Consider the following 20,209-nt stretch of genomic DNA (forward strand, 5'->3'; position numbering starts at 1 on the left):
CTCAATAGTTCTGTCATGTGTCAGCACCTGGTGAAGATGCTGATGTCAGTGGTATATTTAGTTTTGTGATCACCCTTGACAAGGTGAAATCTGGCCTCTGAATTCCAAGAACATATGGGATTATTGAGAAAGAAAATAGTGTGAACAAGGGCAATTATAGCAATAGCTATCCATGACATACTACACTGAATCATCCAAGCATAATACGGATATAATGAGTATGTTTTTAAAGGCAAACATGATGTAAAGCAGTGCCAAAATTATCTAATTCATTATTCTGTCATGAATGGTAAATGTTAAAAATACCCTCTATGTTCCACAGAAGAGCAACAGAGCATTCTTTCGTGTATGCCTTATGACATGGTTCAGGAGGATACAAAGGGAGAAAGGTTTCTTTGTAACAGGTATTAAAAGATGATGAAACACCTTTCTCATCTGAATTCCAACCTTTAATTTTTCAGGATATAATTACTCTGGTTATTTTTCATCACCCAAATCCCCTCCTATTTAACTTCTCATCATCACCTCACCACATATACACAGCAATGCAACATAGAGGAAGCAGCTGGCAGCCTATTAATCATAATAGAACTAGTTTTTACCTTGAAAAGGTGTCATCTACAGCTCTGCCCCCCTGTGATGCTATGGTTGGGGATCTCTTTGTTCTTTGAGATACATCATTTGTGGATTTACATTATCATTTCCAGATAAAGGTGAAGTAGTAGTCAAGTTTTAATACAGTAGGCATTAATTAAAAAACATCAGTTTTTCTAATGCACGTCATTATATAGAGTGACAAGAGCAGGGCATAAATATGTGATGCTGTGGCTGGGGGGACATGGTGAAGGCTGGGGGCCAGCCATACAATCCTTTTGTTCTCAGCACTGCAGCCAGCAGTAGGTGAAAGAACAAAACCATTGCGTAACATTATGATTTAATAATACTCTGTTTGTCAAGTGTGAGTTTCAAAGGGCTTTGAACAAAGAGGGCAGTACTGTTACTGTCATTTCACTGGTGAAGCAAACACAGTCAGGGAGTTACTTGCTGAAGGTCACTGAGCAGGGTAACAGCAGAGCAAAACCCCTGGTGTTTCTGACACACTGTGCTTTCTGACCGTGCCTGTGCTCCCCAGCATCCGAACCATGGATGGTAGTGACTGATTGATAGCTGCTACAGTTACTTGGCTGCAGGAGAGTGCAAACTGCCATGGAAAATTAATTATCGTGCGTGCAGCAAATTATCTGTCCCCAGCTCCAGCAAACAGAGACGATGTTGGTGTGGTGGTAGGAAGACTCCTGAAATATGTTGGGGTTTTGGGTGTTTTTTTTTAATATATGTATTTTTATATGTGTGAAATGTATGTGTCAGTGTATATCTAACTTTAAGTGTGTGTGTCTATATGGAATCCTAGAATGGTTCAGGTTGGAAGGAACCTTAAAGCTCATTTAGTTCCAAACCCCTGGCATAGGCAGGGACAGGGTAGCCACAGCTTCTCAGGGCAACCTGTCCCAGGGCCCCACCACCCTCATAGAGAAGTAAATAAATATAAATGTATATATATCTTACACACACTGCTGAGAATTTTACACTCTATGGCTGAGGCACAACCTGTTTGTCATGTCCATAAAGGGAATTTTTTTACCTAGGAACTGACCTTGACCAGAAGAAATAATCTGCAGCAGCTGCTTCATGAAACAGGCTGCTTTCCTTAAGGGGAGGGAATGACTTTTCTCAGTATATTCGGTGGGCATAAACTTTAATACTATTACCTAGCTGTACATTACCCTAGGCACACCTGATGCATATAGCAGGACTTCTCCTGTCAGTAAAGCTCTGCTTGTTTAATCACAACCATAGTACTCATAGGGAACCATAACTGTTATGCTGTTGTTTATAATCCATGTCAAAAGAATAAGTTGAACAAATGCAAAGTTCTTTTAGGAAAGTAAGATTTCTTGTTTATTTTGAGGTGAAACCCAACAAAAGTAAATTATTTTACTACTTACTGGCAAAGTCATTCTTGCTACATTACATGTTTTAAAACTCACATCTCATTCAATTAAGATTTCATACCATTGACAAAATGATGCTGTCCTGAAAGAAAAATACTGCAATAGCTGCTATATACAAGCCATAAATAACCTGCAAGATTTTCAGGCTTCAAAAGGCTGAGGGCAGGAAGAGATTGTTTAAAGATTCATTTGAGCATTTCTTATTCAGTACATTTGCTGCATTCAGTAACAACAAAAATACATTAAATCAAACAAAAGGAGTGGACTTAGATGGCAGTGAAACACATTTGTGCTTCTGGAATTTTTTTACTTGTTTATCAAACCCAGAAGAAACACCATCCCCAACCCAGTATTCCAAATGCAGTGTTCCACCTCCTTAACATCTCATGCCATAAACAAGATAAACTGCTTCATCACATTGTTCAAAAGTTAAAGCACGGGATGCAGGTTATCCACAGTGGATCTCAGTAGATACAGGATAATAAATGCTCCCTCGGTATTTAATACATCTAAGTCACATTGAAAAGTAGAAAGCCAAAAATGCTCTTCTTTTTTTCGTGAACAGTTTTTAAGTCTGCTATACCTGAATGAAAACCAGATTTAGCCCTGTAGAGTGCTGTCATTTGTATGTTGCAATTGTCATTTGTTGTGGAGTTTTTTTCAAGTGGACCTTGGGTAGTGATGCAGGGGACCAATACATGTATGGGCACAGGAGGAAATGCAGGCAGTGCTAATTGTGTAGAGGAGAATATTGTTTAAAATTAAGGATTTGTTTAAAAAAAGCTTTTATGTCCTGGTTCATTCACAGACCTGTTTGTGCTATAATACAAAGATTAGAAACAATCAAAGAGGGTTTAAATCTATATCCATGGTCACAGTGTAAAAAAGCAAAACAAAACCCAAACCCCAAAATAAAACACACAAACCCCCCACATGTTCCAATATAAAAAAAATATGCTTAAATATGTTGTCTGCACATCTGCACACGATACAAACACTGAACTCTGTTATCACAGTACTGTTCTGTTGCAGTCTCCTCCATACATTCTGAGAGCTCCTTCTTCTTTGTCTTTTTGGGGGAAAAATAGTCATTCTCAGGCCAAGAACTGCCCCTATATTTACACAGCTGTGGGAAATCCAATGCAGAAGAGGCAAGGAAAAAGCCATGCATAAAAGCCAAAGTGAAGACGTAGTCATTTACACACTCAGCTTTTACTGACCTGCCTTTTAGAGTTTGTTGTCAACAGGTTGTTATTGAGCAGTAGGAAACACAACAAGCATGTGTATGTGTGATACACAGTACGTCACATTCTGCTGCTGCATAAATTCAGCATATATCTGGTGAAATTAATTTCTGTAGAATGCTTAAAGTTGTAGCCGCAGACAGATTTGGGTTGACTGTGAGGTTTCAGTTTGGTGACCGTACCAACAAGTCTTGGCCAGGAAGAGGAGAAAGCAGAAAAGATTGGTCCAAACTGAAACAGATCATTATTTTTAGTGTAGGAAGGAAGGAAACATGGAAAGAACTTGGTCTGATCAGAAGTGAAATGCATTGATGTTTCCTAACTTTCAGCTCCATGTCTTCTGGATGAAACATGTCCCTAAATTGAGTTCTAATTGATAAATGTTTCCTGTTCCTTACAGATCAATTTACTTTTATTTTCTTCTTCACAAATTTACTATGCAATAAACAATTTCCACCCTGCACATTAGTGCGCAAATGTCTTTCCTCTTGGAAATCAATAGCAGATGTCTTGCTACATTCACTGGGACCAGAAATGGTCTGAGCTGCTGAAGATACAAACAATTAATTAAGAAAAAAAGACCAAAACAAAACCTCTTAGGCAAATCTTCAACCTCTTTTTTTTTGCTATTTCCTTTCCTTGTACTATTTTGATAGCCCAGTGTATTAGAAAAGAAGGGATTCCAGCAAATCAGTCTGTTAGGGAGACAGATACTTCTAACAGGGAAGAGCTGGGGCTAAGGAGATGTGGCTGCAAAGCCACTCTGCGTAGGGGGCCTCATCTTTGGAAATGGCTCTGGAGCCCCTGGCTGCTGAGTCAATCCCAGAGCAAGACACAGATTTAGGGGTTCTGACCAGCTCCAGAGCTTACATCCTGCTTTTTCTCCGTCTGGAAAGGTGCATCATTGGTGCTCCAAACACCCCCTCTGAGAACCTACAAAACACTGGTCAAAAGAAAAATTACAGTGGATTTTTGCCTTAAAGATCCTTCATAGCAGTTTTAAAGCAGAAGCTATTAAGTGCTGAGCAGAGTTTAAAAACACAAAAGACTCTGCAGAGACCTATTTAAAAGATGTCTGTAGGTAACAATACATAGACTTACTTGTAGTCTGGCTGTCTTCACAGTATATCATTGTGTTACATTTTTATGATTGGAATTCAGTGTCTCGATTTGACCAGGAACAGAGGAAAGATAAATCACAGTGCCAGAGTTTGATTCCAAAAGCCACAGTGCGTTTGTGAAATGCACTTAATGGACAGCTATTGATTGCATCCAAAAGCTTCAGGCAAAGCAGTACAAATACTTTGCACTGCGATATGTGAGCAGATACAGATCAGTGATAGAAATGCTGTGGACTGCTCTAGGATACCCTTAGCCACTTCTGCCTTTTATAAGTAGGATGTAAACAGGAATATCTAAAAAACCAGTAGGCCACATATATGAGATTTACATGTTACAGGTGCTGTTTATGTGCATAGAGACATAATATGTGTATATTAGTTTAGCTAATTCCATGGCCACGCTGGGAGCTGCGTAGGTGGAAGAGGCTTCTCGCTCATGTCCCAGATTCCTTGTAGCATTTAAATTAATCATCACACTATGTGTTTTGAATAAGCTTCCACTTTGACAATTGGATTCTGTAAGGCAATAAATGTAAACAGAGTGTACAGCAAGACCAGAATAGCCCCATTACAACATCACAATGAGAAGCATTTCATTTTAAAGCATAAAAATTCATCTTTCCAGAGGTATGTTGCCTTTCCTCTGTTCTGGGAGCTGGAATGATGCAGATAGCAGTAAGCCCTGTTTGCATACCTAGTGTTTTCATTGTTGCTGTCAAAACCATCCAGTGTATTTCTGTGCTAGCTATTATTACATCTGTTGCTAGAGCCAAGTGGTAGAAGGTGTTACAGTTTTGAAGGTAAGCAGATGAGGGCTATTTACTCAACAAAACAATATGGCAATTTCCAATTTCTTAGGCAGTGATTAAAAAAGCAGTTTTCTACTGGTACCAACAGTGAAGAAAAACTGGTGGATGCTGTGTCAGAGGTCCTGAATGTATGGCTTGATTTTCACTTAGAAGCTGGTATTACTGTCAGACTGCTGATAAATCAATGCGGTTGCCTGAATTGGTGCTTTTATCCCAGGTGTTCAGCTTTGTGGGGGTCGTGCCTGGCCTGTTCCCAGTCATCTGGAGAACAAAACAATATTGAAAATAGATGTATGTATTTTGCTAAACCGCTCTTGTTTGGATGAAGTAAAAGCTTGAAAACATTTATTTACATTACAGAGTTGTCACAGTCTTGAAAGCATATGCTATAAAGGGTTTTCAAACAGGTATTGCCAGGATCTAAAGTGATTGGCAGTGATCACTTAATAATACCTATCACTTCAGAAGTTTGGTTCTTTATAGAAATAGATGTCTTTAAGGAGAGCTAGAAAAGCATATTCATGTGTTGGCTTATTTAAGAGTTTATTCCTCAAGCTTAAATGTAAAAGTGCTCTATCAAAAAGCCATCATCATCAGACAAATAGGTTTCCAAAATGCTGCTTGAATGCATAATGCAAAGTCCATTACGAATGATGGGAACATAAACCTTTGTTTAATTTTATTGATATTTTACCAGAAACCCAAATACTGTCCTTTGCTTTCAAAACATATTGTAACTGCAACTTAATGCTCACTGATTGTACCCACCTACACCATGCATTAGGTTAGGTACTAAAAATACCTGCACGCTGCCTTGTGTCCTGTTCTTTCTAACAGAATTTAGTGTGCGGCACTTTCAAGTGCAACAGGTCAAAAGAAAAAGGAAGGAAGGAAGGAAGGAATACTCACAATGTCCGAGTTGAAGGGTTTCACATTGATGTTGCGCGTTGAGCTACTGGTAAGGGACCAGACCTTGGTTTTGTGCTTAAAGGCAGCTCTAACCTTCCGGGGAAAAAAAGAAACCCAGTGGCAGATTTCTTTTGCAAAGTTCATGTCTGTTTGCACAGGTGCAGGTGACAGTCCTGAACCATCAAACCTTCAACCACAAATTGACAGAAAATGGGGTTTGAGAGTACAAATTCTGAAAAGTTCTTAAATTTTCTCATGAGGTTCCTGGAAAAAGGGCAGCGATTCCAACATTTGTCTTTGATGTAAGACACTGGAAAGCTTTCTGAGCTTGGGAGAGACTAGAACAAAGAAACATTTTTGACTCCTTACCTTTAATGTGCCTGCTTTAGTTGATTTCAGTAAAGATCAAGAATTCCATAATCAGCCCTGACTGTAGCAAAAGTCATATCTGTGCTTTAAGACTGAACAGGCTGTAAATACTAAATAATATCTCCACAGAGGAGCTAGAGTGCTGTCGTTACACAGGAAGAAATAGCAGGCCATGGGGCAGAACTACCTAGTAGCATCCAGAAGAAATTGCTGTGGGAGAATCCAAGTTGTATTCCCCAGGCAGCACTCCCATGAGCTGGAAGTGGTGTTCATAAGAAACTTCTGTTGCGATAGATGCTGCTAAGCATTTTCTGCTATCTGCAGAACAGGAAGAGAGACTAATGCAAGCTCCAGGCCCAGCAGAGATTGGTCTCCACATGCCCTGTTGACATCAGCCTTGCCTTGGCTTTATCCCAGCTCCTCTGAGACAGCCTTAATGCAAAAAGATGCCTTGATCCACTATGAAAACCTGAACTTTCTGCCAAGAAAAATACCTGGAGTATGTCCTACTCTGTTTGTTTTCCCAGTAAGGACTGCATGAGCAATGTCCGAAAGTATGTTTTCTGAGAATAGTATTTATTTTCCTCTCTGGAAATGCAGATGTAACAAAGCCAGAGCCAGTCCTGCATCCTTCCTTAGCACCACAGCTATGCCCTGCTCAGCAGTGCTGCTTTCCTTCTCTTTTTTTTCTTTTTCAAACCTTTCTTAGGCAAGTAAATTAAAAGTCAAGCATGGGCCAAAATGCCACAAGTCACAAAGTCACTACTCATGACTCGTGGTAAGACCGTGTATTAATTGAAAGAAAAAAGAGATCAGTAGCATAGTAGGCAGTGATAATGGAGAGTCTTTTCTTGTTTTATACTCATGTTACTTGAAATTGGTTAACACCAAATTAGTTAGAACTATTTGGTTACATACCTCTGAATTCAGAAGACAGTGAAACAGGAACATGAAAAATCCCTGAAAACAGATAAAAGGGAGAAGGGTGAATCTGGCATACGGTAGTGTATTTTTTGCAGTATTGTATAAAGCAGGTATCGAGTAGCTGGAGAAGCATAAATATCAAAGAGTGGGCGAAACTGTGCCCTACATTAAACTGGAGACACCTGCAGCATTAGGTTACCATGAGGTTTGTCTGGACCTTTTCCTATTAAACAGCACCTCCTAATCACTGGTGTGTCAAGAGAAATCTGGCTGTAGACAACCAGGAATTCTGTTTTCATGACAAGAGAACTTTTCATCTGTGCTTGCAAAGATAAAGGCAGAGGGAAATACTCTTTGGGAAACGCCAGATCAACATTCTTTACATTAGAAAAGCAAGGTTTTAGCATTGTGAATTTTTTTTGCCATCCTTGGGCTTTTTGCCCAATGGAAAGTGAAAAGATTCCATACCTTTCCCCTCCTCAGAATTATTTTCTTTTGAGGGAATATTCAGCTGAATTTACAGTTTTCATTTTGGAGATAACTGGAACTTTTCTTGTCAGTTCATGAGAGAACTCTGTTGCACTCTTGTAACTACAGTGCTGTTTGTTCCTGACATGTAAAAGGATTCTTCCCCTTTGTAACCATTATCTGGGAAGAATCACTATTACCAGCACTGTATGGTCAGCACAGGCTTAAAAGACAGAGGAAGGAACATAGGAAAAAAATGCAGTAAACACAGGCATGTGCAGACATTACTAATGATCCACCTACTGGATCTCAGTAGCAGTTTAATAGCCATAAACTTTTCCACCAGTTACTTACTTGGAGTGAATTGAAAACAGCAAATATATACTGAAATACTAATGCATGGGCATTGACAGCCAAAACTCCAAAGATCCACGAGCTTCCCAAGATCGGTAAGAGGACAGCGACGGCTTTAGCTGTTAGCCTGAAAGAGAAAACAAAAATAGGAAATGTGATGAGACAGTTACACTTCATCCCACACAGCAGGGAGTTTATCAGCCAGGGCTGTCTTGGCAGCAAGGCAGCGTGTGTGTGAGTCTTCTCCATAAAATTCTTTCAATGGGCAAGTCTCTTAATTACTCATCCCTCATCAATGAAAATGGGGATAACAGAACGTCAGTATCATATGGGATAAATACAGATGGAGAGTAAGTAACTGGGAGTGCAGGGGAAGAGATGGAGGGATGGTCACATAACTACTGTGGTCGTATCCGCACTTACGGTGAAATAGTATTTGGTTGATGAGGAGTCAAGTCTTAAGAGTCAAAAACACAGAGAGCAGAAACTGAGAACAAAGGCAGCATCACATGGGAAAACAAATCCCACCGTGTAGTACATCCAAAACACACGTGCTGAGCACTACAGCTGAGTCAAGACAACACGGAATTTCTCCTATAGAAAGTGACTTGGGATTTTTAATCACCACAAATAAAAGAAACATGATGTGCCGCTGCCAAATACAAATCCTCTAACACCCCAGTATTATTCTGCTGCCACCCCGCTTTGTTCGGAGTCAGTGCCGAGAAATGCGTTGCCAAATACTGAAATAGCTCATGTGCCTTGGAGGTCCCTACTGATATGTTCACTCAGCTTAGCTTGGAGATCTTGGCAGGATTTCAATAAAAGGTGGTATGACAGCTGAAAAGCTGATATAGCTGAAAACATAAGAGGGATTTTTGGATTTGCCTTAATGAGTTGTGTACAGCATGTGTGTTATAGTGAAAGACAAAAAGAAACAGTAGTGTAGCAGAGAATGAAATCATCACATTAGGTTCTCTGAGGCATCTGAATTCCAAGGACCAAACTTTTATATAGAGAGTAAAACAAACAGAAATACAGAGCAAACAAAGGCATTGCATTTAGACTTATAAGATCACAGTTAGGTCTCTCCAGTGTATCACTGCCTCCTACATTAACCACCAAAGAACTGTGCACTTTCTAAACAGAGCTTATTTCCTTCATCAGCAACAGGAATTAAGGGCAGCCAAACCTCAGAGCGCTCAGGACTCTGTAGAACAGGCACAGACAATATTTTAGTCTGTCTTCTGCTTTGGCATAAACACAGCTAATATCTCTCTGCAACCCACTATCACTGCGCCACTTCCAAGGCAGACAGGCACAACTGATAAAATTAAACTCACAAAGATGACTGCTTATCCCACACAACTGTCTACTCCTTAGGAAGCCCTCGGAGCACCATTTCTGATTCATGCTAATGAACTGCTCTAAAGAATTGTACCTTTGTGCCTGCATATACCCTGTAATATTCCAGGGTACCATAGTAATAGCCCTACGGAGTGTTTCTAGTGTAATCACAGAAAAATGACAAGACAACTTGGATTACTCTAAGGAAGTCCTTGCCACAGGATGCTGTGGACATCTAAAAAGGAGCCTATAAATTCTCAGAAGACAATTCTGTTCTGTGTTATTAAATGTGACAATTCAGATGCAGCTGCTTGTGCAGGAAGTCCCTAATCCTTTTGTACTGAGATACATGATCAAAGAATCTCTCTGCCTGACCTTTTCAGTGGAGATACAGGGTTGGATGGACCCCCAGTCCATCACTTTAATCTGGAATGGCAGTCTGCCTGTTCTTGGCCTAATCCACCTGGCTTTTTGATTAAAACATTAAACACCTTCACAGCTTGTTGACCCAGTAAAGGCAGTGTGAAACAGCAGGGCTAGGTGACCACTAATGGAGTTAATAAGTCATCCCTCCCATTTTCCCAGCACTGGGCAACCCAGAAGCATTCATGACATCCGACCACTCTGTAACCACTCACTCAAAACCCACCCTGAATCCCCACAGGGTAAAGCATTCTTGCTGTCAAGACACTACTAACCAGGCATCCAGTGCAATTTTGCCTGTCAGGGATGAAGAGAAGAAGTCGGACCGTCGCACACCAGGCACCAATTATCAGTGAAGGCTCTCAAAAGACAAATTTTTCCTGGGCAGCCGAGTACAATTTTGGTGGTACAAAACAAAAAGCACAAAGAAGGGACCTGTCTTCATTTGCAACATCTTTGAACCAACAAGGCAGATCTAATCCGTATGTACCACAGCACTTACAAACACTTTACTCCTGCTGTAGCCCACAATATTTAAGCGCATACTTACAATTAAATGTGCTTACAATATTCCAGTGAATTTCGTCTATGGTACTGTTATGGATAAAGAAGCCAAGAGGGCAGTGGGGGAGCAGGGCTAATGAGAATCCAAGTGTCAGTCCATGATCATTAAAGCTGTATTTTCTCAGAAATCAGCACATTTCTATTTAGCTGGAAACCTATGCAAGACAGACAGTTGTTTTAGAGCCATTAATATCCTACTGCTGCCTCATACAGATGGAAGTGCAGGTTCAGGAGGGAGGCGCACAGAGCTGCATGACAAGAGAACACTTGTAATTACAGCAAACATAAAACAAATGAGGAATTTGTACAACACACTTCTATGAAGAAATCTTCTAATTAAACTTGGAGACATCATCTTCATTTCAGTGACCTGAGCACACACATCATTATAGCCTTGATTAAAAGTCTGTGTGGAAGAACTGCACAGGCTTCAGGTTTAAAAGGAAATCTGGGACAGGGAAGAATCTAGAATCTTATATATATATATAATATATGTGTGTATATATATATATATATACATATTCCTGTATTGATTCATATCTTTATGTCCTTGGCCATGAATATTTGTGCACAATTCAATGTAATTCTGCAAAGAGTTTTTTCAGCCGGAAAATGAAGGAATACCTTAAAGCTGGAGCTCTCCTATTTAATGAAAAATGCATTTTAAAAGGTACAGTTTGAAAACAATTAAAGTTTGATTTCTGTGTTTTAACCTTAAGGTTAAAGCTCATCACCTCAGCTCTAACACAAGCTGTGTTCCACTGGGAGCTGTCAGCAGCCCACTTCTTCCAATCACCTTTGTGCAGAAAAACCTGTGTAATACTACAGAGCCCTCAGGCCTTCAGGAACTGCATCTGTGCAAGACTTGGGACTGGAGGGAGGATACACCAACACCTGGAAGATGGATTTAGGTACATTCAGGTTCCATGAGGGTTTAAATGTCCTCTCTAACCTAATACAGCAGGTGATTAGTATGCTCAGCACAGCTACGCTTGCAAAACTGGCTTCATTGTAGACCACCCTTTTTTCTTTATCTCTTTTGTACTCACACTCTCAATTTATAGTGAATTTGCAGTTTGAATATAATTTTCCCCAGCTGGTTTGTTGCCAAAAATAAGTTTTCATTATTTCTTTTTGAGTCAGAGCATAAAAAGCTTCATCTGTAATTTGTAGCTGGGGGCAGAATAGTGTGAGTTACTCAATTTCAGTGTTTTGAAAATCGTTCTTGCAGTTTGGATTTTCAAGAGCTTTTAACATAACAAATAACTTATATGTTTTTTAAATCTCATATATTAATAAAGACTATTAGGCACTGTTAAGCACAGGGTTCAGCACATGTGCAGCAGAAATACATAGCTAACAATAAGAGCAAAATACAGACGTGGGATTTTCCATGCAAATGCACTAATGTGTCATGCACATCCATTTAGAAGAGCAGCCATATGAGGGTGAAATTCACTTACAACTATCTAAGGGTCAGCTCTACATATGTATCACTTAAATCTCATTAAGTCTTTTTTTCTTTTGCTTAATTACTGCACAGCTTCCTATGGTTGCATGCTCTGAATTTTACCCTGTGTATGAAATTACTAGTCGAATGTGTTTATGAGCTTTACTCACAAAGCACTCAGCTCTAGTGCTCCTGGTGCTCTGTTTTTCCCTTCTCCTTCTCCCTCCCCTTCCCATCCTTATTTCATTTTATCTTTGAACTTTAAAAGAGAAAAATACTCAATGTAAACCACTACATCAGAACACCATTAAGGTGGCAAGGTTAAAAATCTCAGCAATACAGAAGTTACTGTTCCACTCAGCACATTAATTCCGATATGCTGCACATACTTTATTCTTTTTAATTCCCATTTTTCTTTGCTACATGAATATTTTAGTAGATTAGTTCTAGTGCACTAAGATACAAAGCACGATGAAGTACATGTTGTTTTTGGAGAAGGAATACTGCATATGACTAAAATTGTTCAACCTTAAAAGCCACTACCATTGCTTGGTCTTTGTCTGCAGCACTGCTGACATGAATAGCAACACTCTATTGCTACATGAATAGCAACACCAGGTCCAGCCCCACCAGGGCTTCATAAACTTTGCTGAAATCTTTGTCCTTGTACCCTAATGTGGCAGAAAACAGACCAGCAACTGTCTTATAAAGGACCCTCTACATTTCTCCTGCATGCCCCTTCTCGTGCTCTGGTTGTTGAAACTGGAAGCTACCTAACAGCCTGCTTCTCACATACATACCCTTGGAAAAGCTCAGACTTTGTTACTGTCCTGCAGTCTAATAGCATTCTGTTGGTGAGCTTTCTGCTGCTCTGCATCTGTACACACTGAATGACCAGCCCTAGAATTAATTAGGAACAAAGCAGAACCAGGACAAACATTTCTTTCCTTCTTTCTATTCTTTTCTTTTGCCAATGTATTTATTTTAAATACCTGTTAGTACTTTGACACCTTCTGGAAAATGTGAAATATCTTGAGTCTGATTACATCTTTATATCCAGAGTATGTATGGAACAGCCTTTGGGATATTACTAGCTGTACATGGACTATTTAGCAAGTCACTCTGCAGTTAGGGTTGTTTCTCACTCTGCCCCAACACTAACAATCTCCTCAGCTGGGCTGCAGGGACTCCTGATGCTCACCAAGAACCAAACCACTCTTTGCCATGACTTTTGATTTCTTTCAGCTCAGTATGGTTGTATGGCTAAAAGCAGCCAGGTAGGGATGGGCACTGCACACCCAGACCTTCAGAGGCTGCCTGGCACGCACTGCTGGCCATTACAATTTCATTCATAGTCACACTCACCTGAGCCCTCCCTGTGTGAATCCCACTGTCGGGGAGCAGGGAGGAGGCCTCTGAAAACCCTCAGCAATGTTTCTGATACACTTGTAAAGCTAGCAGTAACGTTATTCATGAATTGCTCACCCAGCTCTCCGTGTAACATGCACTCACCTTTTGAATCTCCTCCTGAAAAAGAGTATTTTGCTTCCCATTTCCTGTTCTTACGAGTTTCATTCTCATTCTAGAGAAGTAACCCTTGCTCACCAGAGACTTCCACTGCAAGTGTCTTCAGTTGGTTTGGGTTGCTTTTTTTCTCCATTCACTTCAGCGCAGGATTTGGTATTTTCTGTCTGGCTTCCTCAGTCAGATGGACTGTTTGTTAGCCAGTGGTTTACACCAGCTGAGATCCTGAAGCATGCACTAATCCACCAGTAGAGGAAGTTCTCTGTGTTGGATAATTATCATAGCTGATTGAAGTCCCAGTGTACAAGAAGTATGGGTTTCAACAGCTCTGAGCCGTATTTTCATGACCAACATCATATAAAATCATTGCACTGTTACTAAGTTACTAGAACGTTTTTCCAAGAGCAGGGTTGAGCTTTATAGTTTTATTGCATTTGCAATTGGTTCAGAACAGCTCTAGTCAACCGAGACTGCTCCCTTCCCCTTATTTGATCTCTGCCCTTTTCTGCTATTGCTCTGAGCACACTGTTGATATCTTACACCGATGCAGAACAACTACACTGACAGCTACAAGAAAAATTTCACTGCTTGCAGAAAGAAAACTTTATTACATCTGTGAAGGGATCCCTAATTCACAACTCAGTTTTATTGGTCATACATGGAGCACTAATCCTTTTTAAGACTCCTGCCATCCACTCTTCAGTCATGATGCCTGCTGAAGTAAGAACTAAATTCAGACCCATAAGGCAAGACTATAACTGGAGGAAACACTGTCTAAAAAAAGGAAGTCCTTCCCAAGTCACCAAAATCATTACCCTGACAAATAGGCCTTTCAAATGAAATTCCTCTCTTGTTTCTTAAACTCTTCACTAGCCCCTTTTCAGCAACATCCTTTGCACTTAATTGGTAGGAAAATAAATCCAAAACCCCTAACATCCAACAACAATGCAGTGAGAAGTTAAAGTTAGCATCAGTTTTCATTCTTGTTACAACTCACGTTCATTAACCTCCAAGCTAGGAGCTGCTGGGAAATTACATGCAGCAATTCTAACTGCAAATGAAAACGTTTTTCATTCAAGTTGGGCAGTGCTCCCAGCACACACCTTGATTGCTCTGACTCACCAGTGCTTGGGCTTCCATTCCTCCCAGTGCCTGAGGAATGGCATTCCTTGGACCATGGCATCAGAAGCGCTGTGTGCTGCTGCTCACTTTGTTACCTGATTCTCCAAGGAGCAAAGAAAGTGCTAAGTGAATTAGGTGTTGCCACCACACCAGACAGACAAATGGAAGCATACTGATAACAAGTCATTGTTTTTAGTGAACTAGGCAGCCAACAGCAATGAAAATTGTCACAAGTCTTCCTGGCTGATTCAAAGCCACTGGTATAATTTGGAGCCTACAGGATCAGGCTTCCTTTCACTCCTCAGAAAAAAACAACCCAGTCTCAGCAGTGCGATGCACTGTGGGTGGTATGAGCAGAGTAGCCAAAGCACAGACTGGAGTCAATCCCTCAGGCTCCCTTCTAACTTAGCAACCAATTTACTCCACACACAGCATGGCACAGAGTAGGTGTTGGGGGTTTTTCAAAACAGAATTGGTCTGTGCACTCTGCTGCACACCCTCATCTCTCAAGAGCACTAATCTCAAGAGCCAGGTGTGGGTCTGAATTCTGCTCCTGCCACAGAGCAGTAACTCATAAACTACATGCACCTTTTTCCCCTCCTACACTTTGTCTTGGCTATATAGACAGTAAGGCTGATGGCCCAAGGAATGTCTTTTAATTAGCACATAAACAGTTCCCAAATGATATCGGGTGATTTATAGGGACAACTGTACAAAATTTAAGAAATAAAATAATAAATAAAAGGGCAAAACCACTGGTAAGTGCAGATGCAATTTCCCATTTTCCCAAATGTTATTTGCCCTTTCAAAGTGATGTGAAACTGAGTAAGAAACATTTACAGATGCTTCAGATCATTGCTTTCTGGTGGGTGCCATTTATAATCCAGGGAACACGCTCCTATTCAGAAGTATTGCAGCTATGAAAAAAACCCAAACCAGGCTACAACAGCAACTAAATTCAGATTGATTTTTGTCATGTGCATGGGAAGGGGGTGGCATTACTCCTTCTCTGTTACACTCAGTGTACAATGCCCAGCTCTCTCACCACAGACCTTGCAAGAACACAGATGCTGTCAAAGCAGTGCTGCTTCTCCTAAGCCTTCTCAAAAGCTAAAACTGCCTTCAGTAGACACAGCTTTTGCCCAGAATACAGGTCTGGGCTCAAATCACTCTTCTGCCTAAGGGACTGTAATTCCCTTTTTTCCAAAAGAGCACTTAGACTCCCTGTGTGATGCTCATTCTTGCCTACCGAACCCGCTCCACTTACATTAAATAATGACACATTCACTGGGTCAGGTGTACCCCACAGATGAGTCACGGGGCAGTCCCCTGAGAGAAGTGAGTCCTTCCTAAGCCTTGCTTTGTTTTATACTTACAGCAAATACCCAGTGAAGCAGGGACTGAAAGTCAAGTTTCCCTTCAACCCCCCATCAAGCCTAACAAAATTCTGGCCATGACCAGAAATGGAGGTACCTTAAGAATTGTAAAGCTGAGAAGGCAGTTCCAGGGGCTGGCAGCACTGAGCTCCGACTTCAGCACCTAACAAGGGATTTAGGAATCCATGCCTTGCTAAGGCCTCCCACAGCAAGTCCCATGTCATCTCCATCACATCGTGATCCTAGAACTAAGAAAGAAAAAACGTACTTCCCAAAGGAAGTAGTAAATACTTCACTAAAACATGTCCTTCTCCTTGTCTTTAAAGCAAGCTATTAAAATAAAATGAAGAATTAAAAATGTAATATCCTTGCAAGCTGAATTTTCAGTGGTTAATATTTTCCCTGGGGTAGAGAATTTGCAAAAGGATTTTTTTCCATTCTCTTTCTAAAATACCTTTCTTCAACATTTTTGGACTCTAATTTTCTCACTGCAGTGCTGCTGAGACAGCATCCTCTGCTGCTTGATGTCCAAGGTTACAACTAATTTTCCACTGAACTTTGCCACTGAGTCATCAAAGAAAATAAGAGCTTATTCTCATAGTAGAATAATGTTCCACATCCAACCAAGGAGTGTGAATATTTGGGTTTGGATGATGCCATACAGTACCTGCACCAAGAGGCTCCGTACCACAGGATACTCAGCTGTTCATTCCCAAGAGACACCCAATAGCTTCCCTGTTCTGAGTTGTCTACATTAAAAGCTAACTGGCAGCTTTTGTTAGTGAATAGTCTTGTTGCATATTTGTGATTTAATCATCAAAACATCGTGTGACTCTGCTTCCTTTCATGCTCTGCTTCCACTGAAGCATCACTTGAACCTTGGGAACAGCCCCATGTAACTGAATATGTTTTCTCTTTTCCCATAGCAACCTCCACAAGAACATGCAGTATAAACATTTCCAGTTAGACAATCACTTCAGCTCTGCTGAGGATCATCATAGGTGAGCAATGAGACAATCAGTCTATGTACAGTCATTTGCAGTAACTTCACCCTCAGTGGTACGTTTCTTTAACGTGCAGGCAGACCGAAGGGTTGGCTGTTTGCTGCAGTCACGTTACACTTCTTGTAAACCCCAAAAATGTGGCTGCTGGAACAGGTTTTGGGAGACTCGGCTAAGGGGCGACAGAACAGGTTTCCCAGTGGTTGGTGCTGATGATCGTGGCCAGAAGCCAAAGTAATCGAATTCTCAGAAAACCATGTGGGAAATGAAAGCAGTTTAAAAGGAAAAGAACAAGCCCTGATCCTTCCAATAGAGAAAGAAGATCTATGAACTTCCTGAACACAAACGGTTCCTTTCCCAATTTCATACAGTGTTTGACTCTTCCTTAAAAGCTGGGTTTGAAGTCACTTTAAAGGAAGTAAGAGAGGGAAAAAACTAGAAAATATTACCCACGTCCTCTTAATTCATTGTTTTAAAAAGAAAATAAACTGCTATGTTGTAATGCATCAGGTCTTTTCATATAGCATGCTATTACCAAGCGGCAGTTTGTTTCCAAAGGTGGAACAGTTCTCTTCTCAGTTTGCATCTTACAGAGCAAGCACCCAAGAAGACAGCAGCACTTTTTTCCTCTCAAGCAGACCACAAAAACTATGCAGGAGGATTTGGTTTATCTGTATGCAGTAGCCGTGAGCTAGTCCTGGCTTGGAAAAGGTCATGGTATTATTTATGTTTCTAGGTCAGACAAAGATATCAAGTAATTAATTGCCAAATAGGACCATAAAGTTAGTTATAGGAGCAACATATTAATAGGATAATCTAACCTTGGCTCTTCTGAACACTGCATATGTGAGAACAGATGTTCCTTCAGACTCCCCCCTTCTCCTAACAGGGACCTAGCGCCTAGCTCTGTGTTGGACTCAGCCCAGGAGAAGGAATTTGTTACAACAGCTTATTCCCAGAAAACTCATTACCTGTTTCTTCCAAGGACAAGGCAGTGGAAATGTCCCAAAGGGCTAGATCCTGCCTGTGGGTGCCAGAAGGACCAGGCTAGATGTCATCTACTTCTTTTCTCCAACATTTGCACCTAATTATTTCTTCCAATACAGTCTCCATTGTTTTCAAAGCTCTCAATGCAGGACATCTTCCATCTCATGACAACTTTCTGTATAGACTGTTCCTAAATATATTGCCAGTGTGAGGTATGAACCTCCATTAGCCCAACACTTACTGTTTTTAATTGGCTAAATCTCTGCAAGTCATCTTGAAACAGTATACTCAAAATTAGCCTTATTGCACTATTTACAACCATCTAAATCTTTCTTACAGTTATTATATCATGTGAAAATCTTTGTTTCCCTGGCAGTAAACTGAGATGACAGACCCAGTGCCAGTACAGAGGGATAGTCAAATTACAGATGTTATGAAAAGGACCTCATAGTGTTCACTTACCCTTACAAAACAGGAGATTTAAGGAAAGAATTCACACGACTGGAATACTGATATGGAAGGACACAGCTTGTTCAGAATGGACACGTAGGGAAAAATAAAGGGTATAGCAAAAATGAAGACCTGCTCAGAGAGCCAGAAACTGTAGACAGAGAGACTTTTCAACACGCTCTGTATAAAAATAAAGGCAAAGGAAGCAGGAATTGTATGGCAGCATGCATCTACCTTGGCTTTCCAAACCAGAAGGCCAATGAGGATGGTGCCTTTTCTCCCCTAAACGTCTCAAGAGTTGTCCAAAGCACAGGATTAGGAGTTAACACAGAGACATGCCTGGGAAGACTGAGAAAAAACAGCCTCAAAGTGATGGGCTTACTAGAAATCTGTAGGTCTGGCTCTTAGCTTGAAGTCAGTGGGGCTCATAGTTTAATTTAGGATGATGAAGTAACAATCACATCAATCCATACACAACATTTCTGTGGAATAACATTTACCCTCCAAGGAGCTGAACTCTGAAAATGATCTCTTGACCTAAAAGTCTCAGCGACCCTTCATTATTCAATGTTACCAAGAGAAAGATCATTCTCCCATTTCCATGGCAACAGTACAAGTGAACAGCAAAAGCTATCAAGGTCAGGCATATAAACTGAGAAAGAAAAGTAATTTTCTGTGTAATGGTTCATATGAGTTTTAAGTGCAGTAGTGGCAAATAAATAGCCATATACTTGCTTGATCACCTGTCTCAAATGTACATAAGGGGAAAAAAAAGAATTGCTGCCTTGCTGTTTGAGCCTGACACCTGCTCCAGTGACTGCTGCTTTGGAGGGGAATGCAGATTGCAGGAAAGCATTCAGCTATGCAGTGCTGTAATATGAGGAACCTGATTTCTTATTAAGCCAGCATTAAAGAACCTGGTCAGCATAATGGCCTTTATCATGTTGATCAAAGTTCAGGTCCTAACTGCAGAAAAGCTCAGGTAGAAAAGTTAAAGAAGTCAGAATTCCTGCCTTCCCCCAGGGACCTGCTGCACATGGAAAACATGGATGAATCTTACTACCTCCCTACTGACCTACTCACAGCATCCAGGCGCTGCCGTGCCAGGCTCCGGGCCCCATCTCTGTTCTCTGTCACCCTTTGCAACAGCTGTGACATCTCCAAGAGCAGGTTTGCAGGCTCTGGCCAGCTCTGGGCTGCGGAGGTGCATGGCTGATGGGGACCTGCGCCAGTGCAGGCACCAGTGGCTGAGGCTCTTGGGGCTTCCTGGAGCCATCTCAAGCCCTTTCCTTTATTTAGTACTGGGTACAGCTGCAGTTCCATATACATCATGAAAATGAAAAATAGACTCTCTGGCCATTTATCTTAGTTTCTGAACTAAGGATGTGCTGCTTCTATTGTTCTGTACAGTGGGTTCAGACAACAGCTCATGATAAGTTCCTTGATGTGGCTCCATACATATTTTATTACTGCTTACTTCCTTTGAACAAGTAATCTGAGTCATTACTATTTCTGCTCACAAGAGAACACCCAAGGCTGCTTTGTTCTGTTGTTGTATTTGGGTATTCCCTAGGTTTTTAATATCTTTATTAAAATAAGGTAACTCATTTGGGAAGGCAGCTGGAGAAGCTGTGTGGACTCACTGGGGACAATGAACACAGCAGAGTTAAGAGAACCTGGCTCCTCATGGGGTGACTACAGCACCTCCCTTCAAAAATCTCGTTATTTCTGACATTCTCATACTTTTAGTTACCA

The 20,209-nt window shown here is 40.8% G+C and overlaps 1 protein-coding gene and 1 long non-coding RNA gene across 4 annotated transcripts in view; one reads left to right on the top strand and one right to left on the bottom strand.

Annotated features, from left to right (window-relative positions):
* LOC133213242 (uncharacterized) overlaps nt 1–11,857 on the top strand; it is a 60,728-nt gene extending 48,871 nt beyond the window's left edge. The window contains exon 2 of the long non-coding RNA XR_009725739.1: nt 11,264–11,857. This is a non-coding gene — a long non-coding RNA (uncharacterized LOC133213242). The remainder of the gene's footprint in view (nt 1–11,263) is intronic.
* The window catches only part of ADGRD1 (adhesion G protein-coupled receptor D1), a 142,273-nt gene continuing 125,581 nt past the window's right edge, over nt 3,518–20,209 (bottom strand). For all 3 annotated transcript variants that reach the window (XM_061355368.1, XM_061355371.1, XM_061355372.1), the window contains 4 exons: nt 8,211–8,337; nt 7,383–7,424; nt 6,096–6,188; nt 3,518–5,447 (listed from right to left, as the gene is read on the bottom strand). In XM_061355368.1, the coding sequence (XP_061211352.1) occupies nt 5,352–5,447; nt 6,096–6,188; nt 7,383–7,424; nt 8,211–8,337 (358 nt within the window). In that variant the 3' untranslated portion in view covers nt 3,518–5,351. The remainder of the gene's footprint in view (nt 5,448–6,095; nt 6,189–7,382; nt 7,425–8,210; nt 8,338–20,209) is intronic.

The sequence above is a fragment of the Neopsephotus bourkii genome, unplaced genomic scaffold (genome assembly GCF_033783945.1).
Source record: "Neopsephotus bourkii isolate Nb327-2 ecotype Australia unplaced genomic scaffold, CSIRO-AGI_Nbou_v1 NB_795, whole genome shotgun sequence".
Lineage (NCBI taxonomy): Eukaryota > Metazoa > Chordata > Aves > Psittaciformes > Psittacidae > Neopsephotus > Neopsephotus bourkii.